This window comes from Crocodylus siamensis, chromosome 7 (assembly GCF_052110815.1).
Source record: "Crocodylus siamensis isolate JL-2025a chromosome 7, ASM5211081v1, whole genome shotgun sequence".
NCBI classification, from domain to species: Eukaryota; Metazoa; Chordata; order Crocodylia; family Crocodylidae; genus Crocodylus; species Crocodylus siamensis.
The window spans coordinates 80,338,773-80,364,690 of NC_143401.1; the positions used below are offsets into that span (position 1 = coordinate 80,338,773).

At 43.6% G+C, this 25,918-nt stretch overlaps 1 protein-coding gene across 2 annotated transcripts; it reads left to right on the top strand.

Moving 5' to 3' along the window:
• Positions 1–567: 567 nt before the first annotated feature.
• On the top strand, positions 568–25,918 carry OAT (ornithine aminotransferase). Of its 2 annotated transcripts, none has more exons than XM_090057758.1 (10): positions 568–690; positions 6,836–7,062; positions 9,047–9,271; positions 9,396–9,491; positions 15,757–15,884; positions 17,678–17,800; positions 19,020–19,148; positions 20,637–20,750; positions 23,296–23,440; positions 25,355–25,918. In XM_090057758.1, exons 2-10 carry the CDS (start codon positions 6,864–6,866, stop codon positions 25,513–25,515), a joined length of 1,320 nt encoding a protein of 439 aa, XP_089913884.1. In that variant the 5' UTR covers positions 568–690; positions 6,836–6,863; the 3' UTR covers positions 25,516–25,918. The 2 variants fall into 2 exon arrangements, with proteins under 2 accessions (XP_089913884.1, XP_089913883.1); XM_090057757.1 differs by lacking the exon at positions 568–690 and adding an exon at positions 855–971.

The following is a 25,918-nucleotide window of genomic DNA, read 5'->3' on the forward strand; positions in this document are numbered from 1 at the left end:
CGTAAGCAGCCCTACTACCGGCAAACATCCTCCACCCCGACCTGGGGCTTCAGATATTCCAAAATCCTTTGGCAGGCATCCTACTTGCAGGCCCAAAGATACAAACATGCAACGAGGTCAACACTCCTTCCCCAAATGTAGGGTGGAACGGGGTTTTTGGCTGCAGCTGTGCGGGTCGAAGGACACGGGCAGGCCCGGATGGAACGGGCAAACCCTTCTCGTGCCTCCTGCCCAGCGAAGCCAGAGTGGGGACACAAACCCTGCAGTGGGGAGTCGCGGAGGGAGGCTCCCCCTCCCCATGCGCCACCTCCAAGGCAGCACCAGGGTAAGTGTGGGCCAAGCCGGGAGCGGAGCCATGGCCAAGGACACGAGGCATGGGGGGTGGGGGGAGACTGCGAGAGAACGCGCGCCTATTGGACAGCGGCATCCCGCAGCCGGCCAATGAACAGAGGTTCCAAGCGGTCATGCTTCAGTGGCTAGATTGGCGGAGGCGTGAACGCCAGCGACCAATGCGCGGCTGCTGCCGGCGGGAGGGCCTCTGGGCTGCGCCGCGATTGGCGGAGCGGTGCAGGAGGGAGCCAATGGGCGCGGCCTCCCCCAGCGGCGCGGTGACGTGGCGGGACGGGGCCGTGACAGTTGCCGGCGGAGCTGCCGCCTCCTCTTTCTTGCGCGGACCAGCAGCGCCGGCAGGTAACGGCGGGCCGGGCTGGGCCGGGGTCCCCGGGCGGGGCGGGAGAATTGGGCGGTGCCCCCCGGCCTCCCCCTTTATTCCCCGCTGCTTGGCGAAGGGGGCCTCGCAGAGCTTTCAGTCCGTGCCTCCCCCCACCCCGGCCTTTCAGTCTCGCCTCCCCAGTCCCCGCGCAGGACGCACGCTGCCGCCCCTCGAGAATGCCCGAGTCAGAGGCTGGAGCCTGGAGGATTTCCAAGGCTGCCCGGGCCCGCGGGAGGACGCCAGCTGCTGTGGCGCGGAGGTGTGCGAAGGGGCCGGGGTAGCGCGGGCCAATCGCATCCGAGCAGTGAAACCAGATACAAGGTTTTTGACTGATGCAATTGAGCTGGCTATGCGTCAGGGTTTTTTTCCCCCTTCCTCGAATCTCAATTGCCTGTAAAATATCTTCAAGGGAAGTTTTTCTTTTGTGAAAATGATTAATGTACAATGGTAACATTTACTGGTCCTGCCACGAGCTGGCAAGATCCCAAGACCTAGGAATTCAATATCCCCTCCTTTTTTTTGGGAGGAGGAGGAAACTGTTTTTTCAAGAGTAAGGCAGACTTGCATGGCTTGCTTTTTTTCTTTTTCTTTTCAAGCGAACATGGCCAAGTGCACGCTGGCTTTGCCTAGAGGTGCGGCGCAGTGATTTCACGGCTGTGGAATTTGCTGCAGAAATTGCCTCTTGCTTTAAGACAGTGCAGCAGAAGCTGGGGTTTTTTTAGCTTTTATGAATACCCTTTCATACATGAAATTAAATGTAAACTGATGGCTTTGAGTCTGCAGGCGGGCCTGAGAGAACAGCTCTGAAGTGTGAACTGTTCCCACCTGCCTCCACTATTATTATTCGATATCTTTATCTTGTTTAACTTTTGTAGTTTTGCTACAGTGCAGTACAGAAAACCCTTCGCGATCGATGCCCCAAAGAAAAATGCTTTTGAGGAAGCCAGAAGCGGGGAATGTCTCATTGTGTTCTGCTTTTTCACTCCATCGCTTGTTGGATTGTGAGCTATGATGTGTATGGATGAAGGGGTGTAGGTTGTGGCTGTGTTGGTCTAAGGACATAGGCAGACAAAGTCCTTTGGGTAAATCCGATATCTTTTATTAGACCAACTCAAATATTTGGAAACTATTTTCCAACTACTTGAGTTGCTGTAATAAAAGATATTGGATTTACCCAAAGAACCTTGTCTGCGTATGTATGGCTGAATGCACGTCAGCCAAGTGTTTTGTTGGATGGCGTGGCAGGTTGTGAGGAAGCTGGCAGGGCACAAGTTGTCCCCCAGGCACATCACTTTTCCTTCTTAATAGGAGGAGGCTCAATCATTTCCTTACACCATCTCTCCCATTGCTAAATACAGAAACAACCCTTTTGCCAAAATCTCCTTGACAACAGCTGCAGCACAGTTGTGTTATAAGAGCAATTGTTATGTTAAATGATGGAAATTTGGGGACAGTGTAAAACTGAATTCAGTAGCAATATAAGTAACACAGATGATAGTGAGCTGGTGATTTGGCTTTTTCAGGTTCATGAAAAAGCAAGAACTAATTTACTTTAAGTAGTTGCAGAATTTCAAGATTGCTGCTTGAGACTGGAACAGAAATTAGGGGCCTGCTTCAGAGCTTAACTCCAGCTTACCGCAGAGTAAGCGGGAGGTACGGCATTTGATAATAGGATTAGGTGTCTGTGCTATTTAAACTTTTCTTTGCGGACTACATTCTTTTTAAAGAATTTCTAAATGTGGTGTTTTGCAATACTGGGAACACCCTATTGGCCTAAATAAGTCTGGATCTACTATATTCTCCTTGTGTGCAGCAAAATACTTGTGCTATGTAGGTATCTTGTTTGCCGTTCCTCAGGGGATCTCTCTTGATCTGGGGGGTTCTGTTTGGCAGCTTTTACCTTCTGAAAATTAAGGGCAGTGATGCAATTGTTCACTTCTGGTTTTGATACCTGCAGCAAAGACCAGTGCTGTAATGTAGGCCCGGGGCTTCTGAGTGAGTACTTTTTGACTCATCATGTCTGAAGAGTTTTTCTCTCCAGGATTCTGACATTGTTGAAATACATCAATGTTTTAGGACAGTCTTATTACCAACATGTCTATTGTAGTCAAATATTTATTTAGGTATGGAAAGAAGGATATGCCATGACAAAATATTACTTAAGATAAATAGGAAAAAAGTTAAAAAATGTTACATTTTAATAAACTTCATAGCTGCCTTTGATAAACAGTTCAGTGGTAATGGGGAAAGCGTACAGGAGATATTACAATGGGTTTGAAAAATACACCTGCCTGTGGAGGATAACAAAATTTACTGACTGCAGATAGCTCAGCCATTAGTTTCCGTGGGCATGTCTACACGAGATGCTTACTGCACCATAGCTGGTTGCTACTGCACAGTAAGTGTCACTAGGCAATTGTGCTGGGATGCCACTGTGTGTGTGTAGGCGCACCCTGTGTGACTTAATATTTATGTTTTTAAATGTGTCCTTGGGAGTAGGATATTATTAATTGCTGAAGAGCTGTCTCCTGAGACTGCAGTCAGGCTGTTCCAGTGCTGTGTTTCATAGCTGCTTCTTAAGGCTTTTTCTTTCCACCAGTGCTGCAGAGACTTTGTGAAGCTATGCTTCCACACAGGACAATGAAACCAGTTATGCCCTACCTTTTCCTTATCCTATGATCTTGCCACGCAGTGCTAAAGACCTACCCACTGGAATACGTACATCTCCTATGATGGGGGTAACCCATTGTATTTTCTCCCCACTGCCCAGTAGGTACATTCTTTTTGGCAACTTTGTAAGAGCCCTGCGTTATCTTTTGTGCTGGTTAGTGGCACATACCCCATTCCTGGAGAAATCTTGGCTCGACTTTATAATATGATATGGCCTCCTTAATGCTTTCAGCTGTGAAACAATTAACAATTTTGACGTTTGAAAGTATCACCACTTGGCATCCAAGTTAGCCCCAATTGAAATGAACAGGAAGTTCACATTTCAGAGTTATTCTGTAGTGCTTCCTGCAGACTAGTGCAGTTTATGATTGGTATTACCAGAGTGGAATTTTTTTTTTTTTTAACCTTAAGTGATTTCCTTAAGAACAGTTGATTTTATTTAGATATTAAATCTAGTAAACCTTTTACCAAATGGGGTAAAAAAACCAAACTTCCAAACAAAGTTTAGTATTTTTTTACTGACCCTATTTTATAAAGGTTTCCTTAACTTTAACCTATACATAATTGCTCTAATTGCAAACGCAGGGATAAAAATGAGCGGCACATTCTTTTACTCTATCAAAAAGTATGACTGAAATACTAGAAATCACTTCACCTCTGTAACAGGGTTACCTTCCTGGCCAGGTTTCTGCCTCCAGCCTTCCCGTGTCTCTGGGCAGTCTGTTCACTCCACCAGCCTGCCATGCCTTGATGAAAATAGAGTTCGGCTGTTACTTGAGCAGGAGACTACCTTTTGTACGTCCCAATGGCTGGGGCCACAAGTTCATGCTCTGACCATCCCTGTACGTGCCCCATGCCTCGCAGATGTTCCACTGTGTGTTACCTCTCTGGCCTAGGTCCGGAGCAAACTGGACACAGTTCTAGCTCTTCCATAATACCCCGGAGGGCCACTGTCATGCCATCCATCTCTCATTGGTGTCCCACTCACTCTTCTGGCTCTTACCTGGCCTCTTTCATGCTGTCCTCTCTCCTGGGCCACATTCATACCACTCGGCCTCACCGGGCTTCAGGCTTGTCTCTCCATGCCTCGGTCAGCTCCTTCGCGGTCTGTTGGGCATCTCCTGCTGCCGTCACCTAAACGTTTGCTGAGCGACTCTACAACTGATAGCCTACCTCGCTCCATGCCCCCACTGGGCCTCTTCCCTCTTCATTATGCCCCTCTCTCAGGGCCTCTCTATCCGTCGCCCACTCACAGGGCCTCTCCCTCCATCTCCCCTCTCTCAGGGTCCTTACTTGCTCCCCCCAGACTTTACCCTGCTGCCTGGGTGGGGCTCCAGGTCCCTCTTCTGGCCTGGACTCTGTCTCAGGGCTCCCCCTGCTCTACTGGAGCACTGCCAGGGATGTGGGGCTGGAGTTATAAGGCACCCCTTCCTGTCTTTTGCTGGGGAGGTAACTGGCCTGGCGTTTCCTGGGGGCTCCTACACCACTAGGAGCCCTACCAGGCCACCCTTCCCCGGCAGGGCTCAGTATCATGTCTTACCCAGGACAACAAGAACCTCCATCTCCCCATAGCCCCTTCCCTTACCTCCAGGTCCCTGAGCAGTTCAGTCGGCTGATGTTGCTGCCTCCCTTGCCAGCAGCTGCCTGCTCCAGTCCTTAAAGTGGCAGGCACCAAAGGTGTACTGCCATAATCTCATCGCCATTGTAGTAGGGTGACTGAAGTGCTTGTTGTCTTCTGCATGAGATAAATGCTTTAGAAATCTAGAAATTGGTAATGTTGTAAAATAGGTATCTAAAACGATTTACTAGATCTTACAGAGGCTCCCTTAGAGATCTTCAGTAAATGTCCTAAGCTACCACACTCTCCCAAATTTCAGTGGTCACAGGTTCCTGTTCTTTCAGCTATCAGTTGCATCCCAGAACTAATGGGCTGTCTAAATCTTTCCTGTTTCTTCTGAAACATTCTCTTCCTTGGGTGGGGAAACTTGCACAAAATAAATCTAGAGATGTTTGGGTATACAGTAGTACGTGTCAGGTGCTTGCAGAACTTGCATAGAAAATCAGTTCTGTGCCACCTCTTGTTTAAATTGTAGAATGAGTCTGTTCTCTGAACTTGTCCATTCTGAAAGGGTGGGCCGCATGGGAAGGGTAATGGAAATGTCTATAGGACTAGTTATAGGAGTAAACTCTCACCTGAGGTTATCTTTGGTCTGAAACTTATTGAAATGTAGAAAGTTCCTTCTTAGCTGGCATAAAAATATTCAGTATTTGGCACTGAACTTTTCACATGTCTTTTATTTCAGAAAAGATTCAGTAGAAATAAATATTAACAGTATCTTTAATGGTACTGCGGGAATACAGAAACATTTACACTTTATAATAGATTCTTTTTGTCAGAATCTTTTTCTTATACACTTGAGGAAAGTGGTCTTGCTTTGCCGTTACATTTTTGCCATCACAAGCTGATCTCTTCTTCAGATTTCCAACATAGGTTTCTTGGAAATGGTTCTGCCTCTCCACAGAGATGTGTTTTTGGCCTCTGAGTGAATCCCATATTAGTCTTGAGTTTAGATGGGAGTCTGTATTAAAGAGTTTGAAGCCAAGAATTTATTGGCAGCTTGCAATAATAAAAGAGTAACACATTCATATCCACTTGCATCTGACCCGTAATTATTTAGGTAAATCCCCATATCAAAAATAACATTAATGTCCTTTTATGTGTTTGCTTCTCACCTTTATGCTTTTAAATTAAGATAATGGTTCTGTTGAGGTTGCTTATCTGAAGCAAACTGCTTTATCAGTGTATCTCATATACAGCCAAATGAATTTCACATCAGTGAGGTACAAAGCAATTAATACCAAGCCCAGAAATTCATTTCCTTAAGATGATTTACACTTACTTAGAATGACTTGGATTCTATCAAGTTTGGCTGTACTATTACCTAAACTTTATTTGGGTTGCAAGAGGGCATATTCTTGATTGTGCTTAAATAATTTAGTCTCTGATCTTGCATTAGGATTTCACTGATATGAATTTGACTCACCAGATGAAGGACAATATAGATGTACACAATTTTATTATTTAATTATACTTGGCATTTTTATTGCTATACTTACATTTCTATCATTTTCTTTATCTTGCTAATTCTAAGTTACTAACTTTTAGGATATACAATAAAAGAATGATGGCATTATAGAATTTTAACAACATCTATGTGCAGACAAGGGATCAATCATTTTATATTTTTTATAGACTACCGACTATATTGATCAGGAAGCCTGATTACTGTGATATTTGATGATAGGACTGCATTCCTCTGTACCCAATATAAGCTTAGTTGAATTATAAATGAGATGTAGACCTGGTAATCTGGTAGAAAAGCACTTTAATTCTTGCAGACATTTCTTTTGAAGAGGAGTACTGGTACTAACTGTTTAATTTTCTTTTGTCAGATACGTAACCACGCACCTGAAGCCAATTATGTTTTCCAAACTGGCCCACTCACAAACCTTGTCTCTCCTACATCGTGGTTTTCATGCTTCAGTGAGTTCAACTGCATCTATCGCAACCAAAAAAACTATCCAAGGACCTCCATCTTCTGAGTATATATTTGAGCGTGAGGCTAAATATGGTGCACACAACTATCATCCTCTACCTGTTGCTCTAGAAAAAGGAAAAGGTACTGTTCTTTTTCAAACTGTTTTTATACTGTTTTCAGAAATATACAAACTTACTGAAGGCAATCAGATAGAACTTGATAATGTCTGAGACAGTGAAAGGTAGTTGTTAATCAAAGGCTGAAATGCGTGATTGTTCATTTAAAGGCTTCTGGTAATTACACTGATCAAATTATTATTTTTTTTATCTAAATATTGAGGGTGCACATGTCCAGATGAGTATGTACATGCGGTTTGCAGCATCTCAAAGCTGAAGTGCCACAAACCTCTCATGGTACATGTGAAGTTGTTTGCTGTGCTGCAGATTTGATACTGGGAACTTCTAGTATAAAAAAAAAAAAAAAAAGGTGGGGGGGTGCTCCAGCAGACACAGAGGCTGGGGCCTTCCAGGGAAATGCACTGGCTTCTGGCCAGACTGTCTCCCCTGCTCTAGTTGTTCCCTGGCTCCTCCAGCACACTGGGAGCTGAGAGGGGCAGGGAAACGGCCATATTGCCTTGCATCAAAACCCATGTGGAGGGGCGTACACAATGGCAAAAAGCTGTGGCACTGATTAGTGCTATTGCTACTTTTGCTGTGGCAGATGCACATCCCTGCTTGTTCACACTCATCTGACAAAGTCTTCAGGAATTTTGAGTGTTAAAGATCTCTAAAAGCCCAGGATTGGATTCTGTTCCACTTGCATAGCATTTAAGTGACCTTAGGTGCCCAAGTTGATTCTATTTCACCCTGATTGAATCCTTGAAAAAATGGTTAATACAAAAGATGGATTCTTCTGCTCCTTGTTGCTTTGTGTAACTCATTCTTAAGGTTAAAATGACATACTTAAGGTTAAAGTTCCAAAAGTGAATGCAGTGATGGATTTTCAGGCACTTGTTACTATTCCACCTGCTTTCACCTGGTTCCATACATCCACTTAGATACCTAACAGGTGGAGTGGAATCTGGCCCCGAATGAATAAGTGGCTGTACTTCAACACTATACAGAAATAGAATGAGCCTTGTCACATGATTTGTAATTTAAGACCAAAAGTATATCAATGATCTCTTGCACATACCCTTGGTTGATCAAGTGTCACTTGGTTTTTATGTCAGAATCACTCAGCTGCTCTTTACAGTTCTCATTAATCCAAAAAAGTTTTTAGTGGTTCTGTGTCAGCAAGGACAGATTACTCAGTACTATGTGGGGAAGCAGAAACTGTTTGTAGAAATTGAAGGAATTCAGTTATCTCCAGTACTTTGAGAAAATTTTCAGGATCCCAGTATTAAGACTTCCATTATCCTTAACTCCTTACAAGAGTCACCTTCCCAGGACTCAACCCCAGGAACATAGGATACAAGCAACAATGAGTATTCACATGATCCTAAATTATTTACTGTAGCAACAGCCCCATATGCGAAGCATTGCTACTGTTGACTGTTGCTTACTGATTATGCTGCATTAGTTTCCTATGCAGGCTGTGGTCTGTCACTTAAAAGACTTTTATCAAGGGGCCTGTGTGGCTGACACACCATTCATGCATGCATAGGTGACTGGTGCCTCCCGAGTCTGGGGGGGCACCAGCTTGCCGAGTGGTGAAGGGGGATTCCCCAGCAGCCGATCGGCCAAACTGGAAGTGCGCTTCTGCTGGCACTTCCAGTTTCGCGGCTGGTGTTTGCAGGGGGTGCACAGTCAATGTCAGGGGTGCATGTGCACCCGTGTGCACCCGCATGCACCCCTTACACGTCGCCAATGCATGCATGTTCCAGAGAATCCATAGTGTTAAAACCATTCTGACATGTGGTCTTTCTGAGTTCTCTGCAATAGAAGAATTGTTCTGTTATTTTTCTGTAGTCCAAAACAGAGTGAAAAGTAAGAGCTGGCATTTACTGAAGGGTGCCTTGCATCTAATGAAGGGTGCCTTGAGTCTAAAAGGTTCAGACTCACTGCTTTAGTGAATAGTTTAGTGTTTTTCTTTTTTCATGTGCTCATATATCATATTTTTATAGGCATCTACATGTGGGATGTTGAAGGCAGAAAATATTTTGACTTCTTGAGCGCTTACAGTGCTGTCAATCAAGGTCACTGTCATCCAAAGATTGTGGATGCTCTGAAATCTCAAGCTGAGAAACTGACCCTTACCTCCAGAGCATTCTACAATGATGTGCTTGGTGAATATGAAGAGCACATCACAAAAATGTTCAACTACAATAAAGTTCTTCCAATGAACACAGGTAGAAGCACTCTTTGTTTTCCCACCTGTTTGTATGAAGATTATTGTTCTTACAACCTTTGGTTTTGCACAAATGTCCAGATTGCACAAACAAGCATGTTAACTATGTTGGTTTTGTGTTTCAGGAGTGGAAGCAGGAGAAACTGCCTGTAAACTGGCTCGTAAGTGGGCATATACTGTTAAGGGAATTCCAAAATACAAAGCAAAGATTCTTTTTGCAGGTATGTTGAGGTAATGTCATAAGAGTTTGTATTTTGGCAGGGGAGAGAAATTATTTGATATTATAATAGAACTCTACCCATAAGCTAACACACTTTTGTTTTCTTGTAAAGAATGATGACATGTTGTAACTACAGATTCTTTTTTTTTTTTAAACTTGCAGCTTTCCTTTAAAACCAGACATTAAATATGGCTTTTCGTTTTTTGAGTCATTATGCTCTGAGTTCAGAGTACTGTGAGGTAGCAGCATGCACACCTAAAACAATTCTCTTTTGCAGGACTTTGAATTCACTATTTTTAGTCTTCTCAGAATATTTCTTTCTGCAATTTTATCTCATGTATAAAAGTTCAGATCTTCCATATACTCTAGGATAAGTATTATGGATGAAATGCTGAGTACACTGAAGTGCAATATGAGTTTAGGAATTGATTTTACTTCTTTTGAATGAGGTTTAAAGCAGTGGTTCTCAGCTGGGGGTGCCATGAGACCTGTTCAGGGGTGCCAGAAAGCTGGCACTTCCGCTGCATCCAGGTGGAACTGTCCAGCATGTCTTTGTCCCAGGAGGGGCATGCCAAGAGGACTGGGAAGCAGCTGCAGCCCTGGCCTGGTCCTCCTGCCACTGTCCCTTGTGAGGCAGAGCAGACAGTTTTGCCCAGCCGTAGCTGGGTAATTGGGGCATGAGCCCTGGGTGCTGACTATGGGGTGGGGGAACAGTAGTGTAACTAGGTGGGTGCGAGCAGGGTGCCAGCCGTGGGTGCTGATCAAGAGGCCCCCAGGAGTTTTTGCGAAGGCAGAGGCAGCCATGTACTGCTGCCCACCATAGGAGTGGGCAGGTGCAACCCCATGCCCAGCAGTGTATCGGGAGCAGAAGGGGTGGAATGATACCCCTGCCATGAAAGCTTTACCAAGGGAGGCACAGCCCTGCCTCAAGGGATTGGTGGGGGGCAGCCAACAGGGGACCTACAGCAACCCCCTGGTAGCCTGCGCTGCTGCCTGTTCTTCAGGGCAGCAGCCAAGCCCTACTGCTGTGCACCACCCTCTCTCTCTCTCTCTCCCCGACCCCCAGTAGCCAGCACAATTTCACCTCCCACCCCCAAAGAGCTTGTTATCCCTCTGTAGGCAGGGGTCCAGGACGGACAGCAGGGGGTTGTTCTCAGTACAGGCTTGCTGAGATGCTGTTTATTCTGGTGGGGCAGATGAACTGGGGAGATGGGGGTGGGGGGGATGTGGGGAGGGGCTGACCAGAGTCAGGGTTCCCCTCACAGCCTGGGTCCTTCTCTCCATGCTGTGCAACAATAGCTTCTGTTAACCCTTTCACAGCCACAGTCAAATTAAGCCTTTACAACCAGGTTCTACAAGCAGATCCTGGCATGTTTGAGAGGGTTAACAGAAGGGAGGATGAGTAAGGCTGTTGAGGGAACTCTGTCCTGGGTCCCTGCTGGGAGCCCTTGGGTGCGCCCAGGTAAGACTGTGTTTGGCTCCCCACTCTCCTGCTGTCACTACAACCCCCTCCTCACCTCTCTCTGTGCCCAGGGCACACAGCTACTTAGAAAAGTGGTTCTCAGCTGAAAGGCTATCAAAATCAGAAAAGTTATGGAGGGGTGCCTCAGGTCTGATCAGATTGAGAACCACTGTTGTAAAGTTTAGTTTTAGTGGAGATTCTGTGTCATGTAGAAAATGTATCTTGTCATAACAAGAATGCTTTTAAAATAAAAAACCCCTGAATATTAAAATAAATTCTTCCTTGTCTTAAATGTATAGTTCCGCTTGCTGCTTCCCTGGAAATATTTATATCAAATCTGACAACAGTGCAATGAGTATAGTTCCCTGCTTTGCTGTTAGATGCATGTGGCCATTGCAACTCCTGCAAGGAAAACAGAATGATGAACTTTAATTTGGAAGCTTGGAACTTGGATCTTCTATTAACCTCCTATGTAATATAAATTGTATATCCAGTGTGTTTCTAAACAACAAAGTCAAGTTTTTGTACCTCTGCACATTTAAAACTTCCTTTGTAAATGAAAACCTAATAGCCAGTTACAGTTCCCATTAGACTTGCCAGTTTTCTGTGAGGTTACATCACTTTCCCTGTTGTTCCCATTATTGTGTTAAGTGCAAAATCTGTTTTGCTTTCAGGCATGCCTTAGGCAGTTCAGCAGACCAGCTGATGAGAAAGATCTAATCAGGCAGCCAATCCCAGATCTTTGTCTGGTTCCCTAGGACATTCAGCATTTGAAATTACCCCCCTTCACTCTGCAGCTTTCAGACAGAATTTTTTCTTCTGAGTAACTTTGTCTGTGATTCTTATTTATAGATTTGGCACAAATTATGGTATCTTAATCCAAGCAGAGCTATGTCACAATCTTAATTAGGTAGTGAGTATAACAAGCAGTCTAGCAGAGTTCAGTACTTGGAGCTGACATTTCCTAGTGTTCTTTGTTGCATCTAGTCAATCAGTTGCATAATTTCTGGCTTGTGATTGAAAAGAACTTGTGTCTTGCTAAAAAATAACCACTTCTACCTAGCTCAGATTACTATGTTGGCATTCTCTTTTTAGCAAAGAATGCTTTACTTGAATATTTTGAAACACTGGAAAAAACTCTAATATGTCTCAATGCTAGTGTCATTCAGCGATTTCTTTTTTTGTTTTGAAGAGATTTTATATCTCTAGTTAATGACAAGTTGATTTTTAACTGAAGCAGCTGTGAGGGCTGCTTTGGCACCTGGTGCAGATAGCAGTTAAACCCTAACCCACCATTAGTTCTGCTTTTGCAACCTCACTGAATTTAATTATGTTTGTAAATGCTCTTTAAAGGTCAGAGTTGAATATTGCATAACTGTTTATAGGGCCAGTGATATTTTAAAATGCCAGAAGTGTTTGAAATCTTAAAACAATTTATTTCCACTCCCCTCAACCCCTCTTACATTTTTAACTTACTATTTAGAGAAGGCAGTTTAACAAATCCTATCTTATAAGATCATAGGAAAATAGGGCTGGAAGGAACCTCATGAGGTCATCTAGCCCAGCCCGCTGCTCAAGTCAGGATCATATGTCAGCATGGAGGTGGAAAAGGATTTTGGGGTCATCATTGACTCCAAGATGAACATGGGCCGGCAGTGTGGGGAGGCAGTCAGGAAGGCTAACCGCACCTTGGCATGCATCCACAGATGCATCTCAAGCAGGTCCAAGGAGGTGATCCTCCCCCTCTATGCGGCACTGGTCAGGCCGCAGCTGGAGTACTGCGTCCAGTTCTGGGCGCCGCACTTCAAGAGGGATGTTGACAGCATGGAGAGGGTCCAGAGGAGGCCACTCGCATGATCGGGGGCAGCAGGGCAGGCCCTACGAGGAGAGGCTCCGGGACCTGAACCTGTTCAGCCTCCAAAAGAGAAGGCTGAGGGGGGATCTCGTGGCCTGTTATAAACTAGTCAGGGGGGATCAGCAGGCATTGGGGGAGTCACTGTTCCCCCGAGCACCGTCAGGAGTGACCAGGAATAACGGTCACAAGCTGGCAGAGGGTAGGTTTAGGTTAGACATCAGGAGGCGCTACTTCACAGTCAGGGCGGCTCGGGTCTGGAACCAGCTTCCAAGAGAAGTGGTGCTGGCCCCTACCCTGGGGGTGTTTAAGAGGAGGTTAGATGAACATCTTGTTGGGGTCGTTTGACCCCAGTATTCTTTCCTGCCATGGCAGGGGGTCGGACTAGATGATCTACTCAGGTCCCTTCTGACCCTAGAAACTATGAAACTATAGACCACTTAATCCAGGTGTCTCTCTAGCTTGCTCTTGAAAATTTCCAGGGATGGAGATTCTACAACTTCTATCCTAATTCTTGGCCACCCTCATAGTCAGAAAGTTCTTTCTAATCTCAAGCTTAAATTTCCTCTGCGGCATCTTAAGGGCCATTGCTTCTAGTGCCGTGGCCACAGAGAAGAGTCTGGCAGTGGTAAACTGGTTGCCAGCCTGCTCTGCTGCTACCCCCAGTCTCTTTGGAGAACGCCTGATGACATTGCAGAACCTTAGGGTTCTGAAAAACATAGCTTGAGAAACACTGCTTTCATTTATCCAGATCATTCTGGATCCTAGCCATATCTTCCAGGGTGTGTGCAATTCTATCCAATTTGGTATCATTTGCAGATCTGTTAAGCATGCACTCAATTTCATTGTCCAAATCATTCATGAAAGTGTTAAACAATACCAGACCCAGGATAGACCCCTGGGGAACCCCACTAGATACCTCCTCCCAACTAGACATTGAGCCATTGATGAGCACAGTGATCCACCTTATGGTACTTTTCTCTTGTCTGTAATTCTTTATCTTAATGACAAGGATACAGAAGTTTAAATGATTAATAGTTTAACTGATTTAGTGAAGTGATAAGTGGTCAGCTTACTGGTTATCCTTTAGCTCAGGGTGGGTGCAGTCTTGCAGGGAAGGGGGAATGGGAGGCCACGCGGTGCCCCAGCAGGAATAAGAAGGCAGCAAGTCAGGCAGGAGGAAGGGTAAAGAGGAGGGGTGTTGGGGGGGAGGGGGACTAATATCCGTAGCCTAAGACAGGGGTAAGCATCTCCTGGCATGCATGCCAGAGTGTGGCATGTGAATGTATGTTGCTTGGCACATGCAGTGGGGGTGGACAGTGGGGGTGCGGGTCGGGTCTGTGAAGGGCTCAATCCTTGTGGCAGTGCAGCCCTGGCCCCTTCCCCGCTATCCACCTCATCCGTGTACCTGCCGCTGGCAACGAGCCAGGCTGGGGCTATGTGGATTTTGGTGCAGCTTCTTGCAGCCTTCCTGCTGCAAGCAGCCTGGACTCTATTGTGGGCAGCAGGGGCCTGCTCAGAGCCCAGGCCACCTGTGGCAGGCAGCAGGGAGTCATATTGCTGCACTGGGGTCCGCAAAGCCCTGGCCCTTCTCATTGCTGGTGGTGGGTGCATGTGCACTTTGGGGTGGATGGCAGGGAAAGGGCCAGGGCTGAGCTGCCACAACAAAGATTGGGCCCCTTGCGGCTCCCCTGCCGTCCACCCCGGCACACAAACATCTTAGGTTTGCAGGTGTTTTTGGCACTCTGCCCAAAAATGGTGCTGAACCTTGGCTTAAGAGGAAAATAGCAAGCAGCCTAATGACTCATCAGTAAAACAATGAGTTGCTCCTTTACAGGTGCTCCCCTCCTAGCCCAGGGAGGTTGGTATTGTATCTCTTGAGTATCTAGGGCCAGCAACACAGTAGATTTGGAACATCAGCTCAGAGATTTTGGGGTAGATTCTGTACTCAGTAAGGAGCCAGTAGATGCAATACATCATTAGGGTGACATGATTGTGGCAACCTGTAATGTTAAGTATACAGATGCTGCTGCATTTTGTACCAGTTGTGGCTTTGTATTGTATAGAGCTTTATTCCTAGATAGAATGAGTTGCAATAGGCAAAATATATGCAATCCAATTAGTGACCATTCATTAACTAAGTGTTACTACTGTTTAGTGGTGTGGTACCTCTTGACTTGGCTGTCGGAAGGGAGCTTGCATGGAGTTGACACACTTGGGTCTAGGCAACTGCTAGAGTCTACATTTTTTTTAAAATGTCTTATTTGCACCAGTGAATTGGCACGAAGCAGTTGTAAGGCTGCTGAGAGCTTGGACCCACCTCTTGAATTTCCGTAGCTGTGTTACTAAATACCTTTTTACAACTGACTTTCTTTGTGCTAATTAACTTGTCTTACATTTCTCTTTGCTTGAGCTGTGGCACTACAGATTAATGTTTCACTTTGGTTTACAGTTAGTTCCTGGTAAGTTTAACTGTGGTCTTCCTGTGAAGCAGCACAATACTGAAGTGTTTGTTTAAAAAATAAAATTTGTTCTCTTGGAACTTTAACATGTACGGGGATATCTTTATTGGTCTTAAGCTGTGTAAAAGCTTGTTTTCACAATTTCTGTGTTGGACCCAGTGTTACCTGATTGCCATGTTAAAGGGGTACCTTTCACTAAAAGTTCTGTCTGAAATACTATCTGCTGGAAGTACTAATAATGTCTTGCATTATTGACAAAGATTAAAAAAACCATAATTTTGTGCATTTGGCAGCTCCAATAAAATAATTTTCTGCCACTTCGTGACATTCATAACAGCAGAAAATCATAGCATTTGGTGGAGACTTGGACATTATATAACTCTTTCAGAAAAAACAACTAGAACTGGTCTCATAGTTGGCTAACTATAATTTTTTCCCATCTCAGTTGAAAAGGATGACTAACTGCTATAATTTATTATTCCCCTTCTAGCTGGTAATTTCTGGGGCCGAACAATGTCTGCCATTTCTAGCTCTACAGACCCATCCAGTTATGAAGGGTTTGGACCGTTTATGCCAGGGTTTGAAATAATACCATACAATGACCTACCAGCTCTTGAGGTATTTCACGGTCTCTTCCTCTGTAATAACTCTTTTACATGTCTCCTTTCAGATGTAGTAAATATTGACATAAAGAAAGTGAATTTGGTTTATTTACCCTTGGATAAATGTTGTGGCTGTAAAATAAATTGTACTTTTTGGTTGGTTTTTGAAGTTTTAACTTTGGCACACTGAAAGAAAACTGAGCTAGCTCAGTACATTGTATGATGCTAAAGTGTTCAGAGCTTCAGTGAGGAAAAGTACCAGAGATTTGAGACTGTAGGAGGAACCTGGAAAAGTTCAAACTTGTATAAATTCAAAATCGACATTCAGGCGTAAGATGTTGCCCTCAGGAATTCTTCTCACAAGTCCGGTGAGCTTTTCAGTAGACAGATGGTTAGGAATAATTAAAGGGCATTTTCAGTAGTACAGTGTCCTCTAAGACCAATTTTGTGGTATTGTTTCACTTAAGTGCTGTTGCCATTTTGACAATTCTCTGAGTTTTCTCGGGGGTTCCCTATCAAACTAAGAGCAGAGCCAAAATCTTTATCAGTTTGAGAGCTGACACAGTCATGGGCTGATTTATTTTGTGGTTACAGGGACAAATAAATCAGTGAATTTTAATGCTAATAGGGTTCTGGATTTACAGCTGCAGAGATAGAAGGCTTCCGCTTGGCCATTATACAAATAAAGCTGAGGTAGTGGGAGTATAAGCTTCACCATGCTGCATTTCCATGGTCTGGATGCAACACCTGTAAGGGTCCGAGGTCAGTTCGCTCTCTGTGCCTGTGGTTTGTCTGCTGAGCCTGCCAAGAATGGTGCCAGTGATTTGGAGAGGGGTGATGGCGTGTGTGATAGAGATGTTTGTCTCCTAAGAACTTGACTGAAACAGCACTTCTTACAGAAACAAAGATATCTCAGTATTTTCTAGCTACTCTGTGAAACAGTTTATTCAGATTTGGTTTAGGCTAGGAACATTCATGGCAGAAGCTCTGTATTTGTTTATTGGGTTTCAGCCAACTTGAACGATGTTTTGGAGGTGTTTTGAGTTTTGACTTATAATCTCAACCCGTGTCTGTCCTGGCTAATAAATAAACAGGAGGGTTCTGTTATTAACAGAGGCTTTGACTATCTCCTTCAGGGAGGCTAAGATGCCAGCATCCTGTAGCAGTACTTTCTTAGCAGTCAGCAAACACCTCCTGACACTGGCAATTCTCACCTTGCAGAGGAAGATTTACTGAGAAAATTGCAAGCCTACTTGGTTTCCTTGAACTCCAAAGCTTTTTGTGTAGGAGATGTGGTAACATACCTACAGACTGACTGTCGGTGAAAAAGCTCCTTTTCGATGGGTCTTTTTCTCCCACCCTCTCTGTCTCCCTTTGACCGAAACTGGGAGTAGTGCTAAACAACTGCTCATCTATTTCAAGGTTTCCCATGTATGGAAATGCTAATTTAAATGCATATTTGGGAAAAAAACAACAGATTTGATAAATAGCTTTTCTGGACTCAGAACCTAGAAGGCTACGAGGCTTCTAATTTTATATGCGAGCAGGTCAACTAATCTTTCAAAGTACAGCTGATGTATGCTTATGGGTTGGAGATAGAATTTGGCTTTTACTCCTTCATGTTATAAATGTTAAAATATGTGACTTTAGTGTCTGCCAACATGTTTATCTTAAGTAGAATTTTGCATTTATCTGGAGATTGTTATTGGGATTCGTCTCAGAATATTTCAGTACAAGTTGTATGCGTTGCTTGTCTATGTGCCTTTCCTTCTTCCATCTTTTCAATCCGTATGTCTTTTTTTTTTATAGCGTGCTCTTCAGGATCCCAGTGTAGCAGCTTTCATGGTTGAACCAATTCAAGGTGAAGCAGGTGTGGTTGTCCCTGATGAAGGTTACCTTACAGGAGTGCGAGAGCTGTGCACAAAACACAATGTAAGAACCGTTGGTGCATTTAAATCAAAATGTGATGTATAGACTGAGGTATAATTTGGAATTTTTGTGGTCTGGGTGGGGCGAGTGAGGGCCGGTGCTGATCTTCTTTGAAAGGGGCTGTTGTAGCTGCTGCAGGGGTATGGGCTCCCTGGGGCTGTCATTCTGGTACTGCCTCTGAATCTGCACCCAGGACTGATGCTCCCTCACCCTTAGTTGCACTGATGCATAGAGGACTTGGTGTGTTATTAAATAATTTCTTTTCTTTCAGTGGGCATGAGAGTGACTAGAGTAGTTCTCTTTTGTTTCCCAGTCATGTCATTTAATTATTTGTTTCTTAACTTTTTCAAGGCACTAGAAGTGATGGAAACAATTTATGTGAGGTAAAAGGAATTTTACCCTAGGTTAGAGAGCTGGGCAGTTACAATATGAGCTCTCCTACTAGTGATGCTAACTTTGACAACCATCTTCTCCAGGGGTGAGATGATATCATCATATTAGTCCTGAACCCTTCTTCAGGAGACAGCCAGCCACTGGCACACAGTCTTTGATGTGGACTTTGTCCATTGAGGTGTGCAATGACAGTGTTATGTGTTTTGTATAACTGATTGTTTTTCTGCAAATTGAATGAAATCTTGTTTTCAAAATGGCTATTCCACTCATAATATTGAACCCATTGGGTAGAACTAATTATCCACATTATGGAACATGCCTCATATTGTATAGAATCCTTAACCTTCAAAGGCTATAATCTACGAGTCACCATTTCAAATAACACATATTGCAGTGTATTCCATGGTACAAAAACATTTTCATGAGTTTGGGGAAACGGTAAATTAGCTGGTAGGCCTTTTCGACACTATATATGCTATGTTGTTTATTGCCTCTGTGAGAGTTTGTTGTTGATGTCTGAATGGGATTATCTGATTGGGTGAAACAGGACATGCCTGCATGTTCATTAATGTACCTTCTCTCCTGTGTGTTAAGTTTAGTACCTCTAATATGAGGTACTAGATAAAAGCTCAGTTGCTGTGCTAATGCACAGTAACAAAGGTAAACTTTTTTTTTTTTGGTGACAATGTGCAGTAGACTAATTCTACTGCACATGAGTACAGTTTTTGCCATGACACGATAATGCACAGTAGAACAGTTCATTGCACATTAAGGCTTCTTGTGTAGACATGCCCACAGTCATTCGTTACTGATTTTTTTTTTTTTAAAGGTTCTCTTTATTGCTGATGAAATACAAACTGGTTTAGCTAGAACTGGGAAAATGCTGGCTGTTGACCATGAAAATGTGAGACCTGATCTAATCCTTCTTGGAAAGGCTCTGTCTGGTGGCTTATATCCTGTAAGTAAAAAAACAAAACATAACAAAACAAAATAACTGTTTTGTAGTTTAAACTAATTGCTGACACCACTTAGACTTTACATTTTTATTCTCAAAATACATAGAGTTGACCTGGTGTTTGGAATTCTTGGGAATGGATGAGAGAAGTAACTGGTAATGGAGCTATAGGATGTTCAGGTCAAGATATTCCAACTTGCTAGAGAAAGTTGAAAACCACAGAATAAATGTATATAGTTTTTATATATGATCTGTCTGTACTTTGAAATAAGCAGTGTATGTGTATAATTGACCTGGTATTAAGTTTTAAGGGCAGGACTCTTTGCTTTCATCTTCCAAGCCAGTCATAACGACTTATTTCTTAAGAGAACAATTTTGGAATTAGCAGAACTAGGATGGGCTATTTTTAGTGCTTATGACTAGTGATCTGAACGGTTGTGAGCCTAACAACAGGCACATCTACATGTGCCGTTAATGCGCATGAATAAACTCCAGAACTTATTGCTCTAGAGTTTTTTTGCACTTGGGTGCACCATGTGAATGTGCGCCTGGGAGCAAATAACTTTGCAGTAATTTGCTCTGGAGTTGATTCATGTGCAGCACATTGAGCCTGATCAGAGCTGCCCCAGCTGACAGCAGCCCAGCACTGATCTGACCAGGCTCAATGTGCTGCAGGGGGCCTGGTTGGGGCATGAGGGTGCTACAGTGCGGGGCTAGGTGGCAGCTAGGACCTGCACTGAAGCACCTATTGTGCCCCAGCTTTTTGGGCAGTATCTACACATGCACTCTTGTGCACAAAAAATCTCTATATTTAGAAGTACTGGCCTGCTCCGTAGTTTATTAGTTTTATATGGATATGTGAAACAGGGGGCACATGTAGATGCAGAGATATTTACTTCAGAGTTAATTGGGCAGCTCTGCAGTAAACAACTTGTGTAGATGCACCCATGACTACTGCATTATGGCACCTATCTGGTTGAATTATATTCTAGTAAATTGGCTCAACTCTGGGCATGGTATGTTTTACTTCATTGCTGTCTTGCTAGATAAACTTTGAAACAACTACCATTAGTCTGCATCTTATTTCAGCTGTTCAGAGTGCCTATGTAAATTGGCTTAAATGGCTGTCAAATGATAAAATTCTTGCTTAATAGGCCAGAAGTTAGAACAAGTAATGAAGTATTTCAGCTGACTGAAGCTCTTTCTGAGCTGTTAAGTGAAACACTGAATATTATAATGTTGAAGTAATACTAATTCTGAAAAATGTCTTTCAAATCTGCTGAGACATTATATTGTACCTGTGTAGTAAAGTGTTTTTACAAAATATTAGATGGTAACACTCTGTTATGTGGCTGCCAAATAGACTCTCACTCTGTAGAATTGGTAGCAGGTATGCTTGTAACAAAATCTATTAAGAATGAAAATCACAATTTTCTAGATACTAAGACAGCTTGGTCTAAATAAGGTTTAACCAAACATTTTCATTTTTAGGTATCAGCAGTACTATGTGACGATGAAGTTATGCTGTCTATTAAGCCTGGTGAACATGGCTCTACGTATGGAGGAAATCCATTAGCTTGCCGTGTGGCTGTGGCAGCACTTGAGGTATATATGTTTTAGCTGAATTTTTGATGTTTGAAGGACAGCCATTCCGTCTGATATGGCTAAAGAACAAAACTAGGGTGTATAAATAATGAACACAGACTTCACTTTTTTTTTAATATAGGAAATTTCTATTGATGGAGACAGTGGAATCTAGGTTTAGAATAAAAAAGATGGTGCTTCATAGACTTTCATAGACATTAGGGCTGGAAGGGACCTCGGAAGATCGAGTCCAGCCCCCCCGCCCAAAGGGCAGGAAGTCAGCTGGGGTCATAGGATCCCAACAAGATAAGCATCCAATTTGCTCTTGAAGGTGTTCAGTGTAGGTGCTTCAACCACCTCCGATGGCAGGCTGTTCCAGACCTTGGGGGCTCGGACAGTAAAGAAATTCTTCCTTATATCCAGCCTGAAACGGTCTTGCAGGAGTTTATAGCTGTTCGGCCTCATCATCCCTTGGGGTGCTCTGGTGAACAAATGTTCCCCCAGATCCTGGTGGTCACCCCTGATAAACTTATAGGTGGCCATCAGATCAGGCCATGGCTCTCAGCCTGTCATCGTAAGGTCTGTTTTCCTGACCTCTGATCATGTGTGTGGCTCTTCTCTGGACTTTCTCAAGCTTCTCCACATCCTTTTTGAATTGTGGGGCCCAAAACTGGATGCAGTACTCCAGCTGTGACCTCACCAAGGCTGAGTACAAGGGGAGAATGACTTCCCGGGATTTGCTTGAGAAGCATCTATGGATGCAGGCCAGCGTTTTGGTCACTTTACTAGCTGCAGCATCGCATTGCAGGCTCATGTTCATCCTGTGGTCAATGATGACCTGCAAGTCTTTCTTCTGTAGTGCTAGCGAGTGTAGCATTGCCGAGCCTATAAGGATGCTGCAGGTTTTTCCTCCCAAGGTGGAGAACCTTGCATTTTTCAGTGTTAAACACCATCAGGTTCTCATCTGCCCATTTGCTGAGCCTGTCCAGGTCAGCCTGGATCGCCCGCCTGTCCTCAGGTGTGGATGCTTTACTCTAGAGTTTGGTGTTGTTGGTGAACTTGACCAGTCTGCTTCTGACTCCAGTGTTGACATCATTAATGAAGATGTTGAACAATATGGATCCAAGGACAGAGCCTTAGGGAACCCCACTGGTCACAGGACACCGTGACGATTGACTTCCATCAGTTACAACCCTCTGGGTCCGACCACAGAGCCAATTTTCCAGCCAGCGGATCATGGTGGACCCAAGGCCACAATTGGCCAGTTTTGCCAAGAGGTGATCATGGTTTACCAGATCAAAGGCTTTTTTGAAGTGAAGATATATGATATCAATCTCTTCTCCCTTGTCCAGGTGATAGGTCATCTGGTCATAAAAGGAAATGAGATTGGTCAAGCAAGACCTACCTGTAACAAACCCGTGCTGGCTATCCCTCAGGATGTTGGCATCGGCCAGTCCATTAAGGATGGCCTCTTTAATAAACTATTCTAAGATTTTCCCCAGGATAGAAGTCAGGCTGATGGGCTTGTAGTTAGCCGGATCCACTCTCCTCCCTTTCTTGAAGATTGGCACCACATTAACCTTCTTCCAGTCTTCGGGCACTACACCAGAGTGCCAGGTGTTTTCAAAGACCTGTGCCAGAGGCTGGGCTATGATGCTTGCCAGCTCCTTGAGTACCCTGGGGTGTAGATTGTCAGGGCTGGCTGACTTGAAAGTATCCAGCCTCTCAAGGTGTTCCTTCACAAAGTCAGCATTGATGGAGGGCAGGGGATCTCTCTCACCCGGACCCCCCTGTCCTATAGAGGGCATGGGCGTCCCATGGGACTGATGAAAGACTGACGCAAAGTACCCATTTAATAGGTTGGCATCAGTTGTCCCATCTGGTTAATGTCCCATGCTTAATTACTTGTTTGTCTACTACATTTATTTAATTTCAGAATAAATTCTGAAAATCATTCCTAGAGACTTGTTTTTAGTTTCTTTTAATTGTACTGTCTCACAATTCTTAAGAGTAAAGATAAGCTATATATATTATTGAACAAAACACCTTTGCTTGGTGAAAGACCAGTATTTCAGTCGAATTATTTAAAGTTGATCAAATTACTCTCTTTTAAGCCTTTTTCCGTAAAGAAAAAAACTGGTTGCTTCATTTTATTACAACTTCAAAAAGATATCAAAGTCTATTATTTTTTTGATTTAAACTAACATCTGGTGTTGCACTCAAAGAGAAGCTGTTAAAAATCATGTCAAGAATCTGTTTTTTAATAATTAGGAAATTACATAATTCATTTTATTTAATGTAAATTATTAACTTAAAAAAACCCTCATGGTTGCCAAATGTATAGAGCTGAGAACTTCATAGATCAGATTCTTTTCCAGGTCAATGTGGATGCTTAGGTCTCTGTGACCTTTTTAGTGGATATGGCTTTTGTACTCTACCATTAAGGATTGTTTTACCTAGTATATTTCATGCTTATGCATATCAGTATGGTGTATTCCCTATTAGTAGCTAGGACCCAAATAACCAAAAAGTTATGCAGTTTTCCTGAGCTCCATCTTCTTTTTAGGTAATAGAAGAAGAAGGCTTAGCTAAAAATGCAGAAGCAATGGGTATCTTATTGAGAAGTGAACTCATGAAAACGCCATCAGACATTGTGACCTGTGTGAGAGGGAAAGGATTATTAAATGCCATTGTTATTCGTCAGACTAAAGGTAAAGAAACCCTTGACAAATTACAGAATCGAAGTGTGAGCAAGAAAAAAAAGTATAAAATATTTTGTGGGATGGGAGATGACTTATTGGGGTTCATGTCTTGAGTGGCTCATCATAGTCTCTAGGGTTGCTTGTACATACCACGGGGGTTTAGTTTGGTTTAGTTCTCCCTAAATTGAAACAGTGGGTTTTTAAAAACACTGCTTCAATTTAGGGAGACTGAAACTGAGCTAAACCCCCATGGCGTGTACACAAGGGTGGGGGCCTGATCCTTACCTGCCTCTTCAGTAGCAGGGAAGGGGGCAGGGTGAGCTGCAGGTGGGCTGAGTGGTCCCTGAGCTGTGCAGGGGTCCCGGGGGGCTGCGGAGGGAAGCTCTGTCATTCCCCTTCTCCCCCCCAGCCATGGAGGGAAGCACTGGATCTCTGCACAGCTCAGGTAGGCTGGCTCTAGGGAGGAAAAAAAAAGAAGAGATCAGGCTTGCTGCTTTTTTTTTTCTCTTTTTTTCCCCTTTGGTGGAGCCTGCCTGCATGGGCTGCTGTCGGGTCTCACATCCCCTGAGCTGTGCGGGGCCCACCAAGCCCTGAGTACGTTGGCTTTCAGCACCCTGTGCGCTGTTGGACTTTATAAGGTGGCAAACTAAAACACCTCGGAGGTATTTTATCTTGCTATGCGTGCAAACAGCAACACCATTAAAGCGGAATAAGCCGCCAAACGTGCAAACAGCCATGCCATTAAAGCAGTGCAGAAGTGCATTTAAGCTGTTTTAAAAGCCAATTTTGTGGCATGTACAAAGTTTCTGCATACAGCTGCATGCTTTTGACAAAGGAGGCTTTTCGTTTCTGGTGTATTTAAATGGGAGCAGAGTATTGTAAGCCACTGGTTCTCAACCTTTTTTAGTCTGTGAGGATTTTATGTATTGACGTTTGTGTTGCTCCTATCATTGCCATCTCTGGTGTTCACAAATACAGTCTATCAAATAATTGCTTGCAGTAATCTTCAGATTTCTCCACTGTTGCCAATAAACACTCTGCCAGCTGTTCACGGGAACAAAACTGGATGGAACATATGCCTTTTGCAGCATGCCCTGGAATTCACTCTCAGATTAAGGAAGGACTTGCCTTCTAGAGTTTAAAGGCACATGGATGCCTTGCTGCCTTACTCCCAGGTTTGCAAAGCCTGGTTAGAATTGAAGCAGGAGAAATGAATGTAACAAATTATTGGGAAACAAAGTTGAGAAAAAAATATTTTTGGGGACAAACACCTTGAATCATACCAGAAAGTGGCTAAAAAGCCAGGGTAGCGTACTGTTATTACATACTCTGATTTGTTCTGCTGCGCGTGGTACTGTACTTTTTTGTGATAGGAAAATTTCTAATAAATTTGTAATCACTTTGAGACATGAACAATGTATTGAAATGCTAACCTGCCTTCAACCTGCCTTCTGCTGTGTTGTTTCTTGTCTTACACTTAGATTGCAGCATCCAGGTACTTAACTGCAGTGATTGGGGTTGGTGGGGATGATCTCCAGTGCCTAGAGGGAGTGTAATGTCATTGGAGCAAAGGAGGGTGTGAATGGAAAAAGAGTTCCTCAGTTTGCCCCTTTTTGGGCATTAAATCTATGCTAATTTATAATATGCTACGAAATAGATGGCATTAAAAATTCTTAACTTAGACATGCAAAAAAAGCAGGTGCTTGAGGTAGACTTGGTGCCAGGGTATCACATGTTTTCCTTGTTAACATAGCTGGAAAGATGCTTATAAGCAGCATTTACAATAAATAACTGTACATATTTAATCTTTCTGCTGCCAGGTGGCAAAGAATTCGTGATCTGGCCCCACACACACATCACCAGTAAACATTGTGCCATTTATTTTACTGTAGTGTAAACATGTCTCTTCTTTTTTGGCTTTAGACTGTGATGCCTGGAAAGTGTGTCTGCGGCTTCGTGATAATGGACTTCTTGCCAAACCCACACACGGTGACATCATCAGACTAGCACCTCCACTTGTGATCAAGGAGGATGAAATCAGGGAGTGCATTGAAATAATTCACAAGACCATTCTGTCTTTCTGAAGACACCATATTTTAAATGTATTTGCTAGTTGGCCCAAGGTGCTGTGCATGGAAAAAAGTGGTCTATGAAGGCCTGCTCTTGAAGCAAGCATCATCCACTCCCTTAATCCAAAAGGATTTAACTCTTCCAAAAATTAGTCATGTTTAGGCCTTTAAATTATAATGGATTGGAAAAAGGCATATTGTGACTCTGAAGAGCTTCCAACCTCTGGCAACTATTTGGAAACAAAGCGGTGATACTATATTTAGTGTATCATGTATTATATACTTCATGTCAAACTGCCTGGCAGGAACCTGTATGTAGATGCCTTTTTAATTGCTGAAAGTTTCAGCCAAAGCTTAAAGCATAATTTATGTATATTTTAATAAGAATAAAATAGTGCCCTCGTAAAACTACACAAAA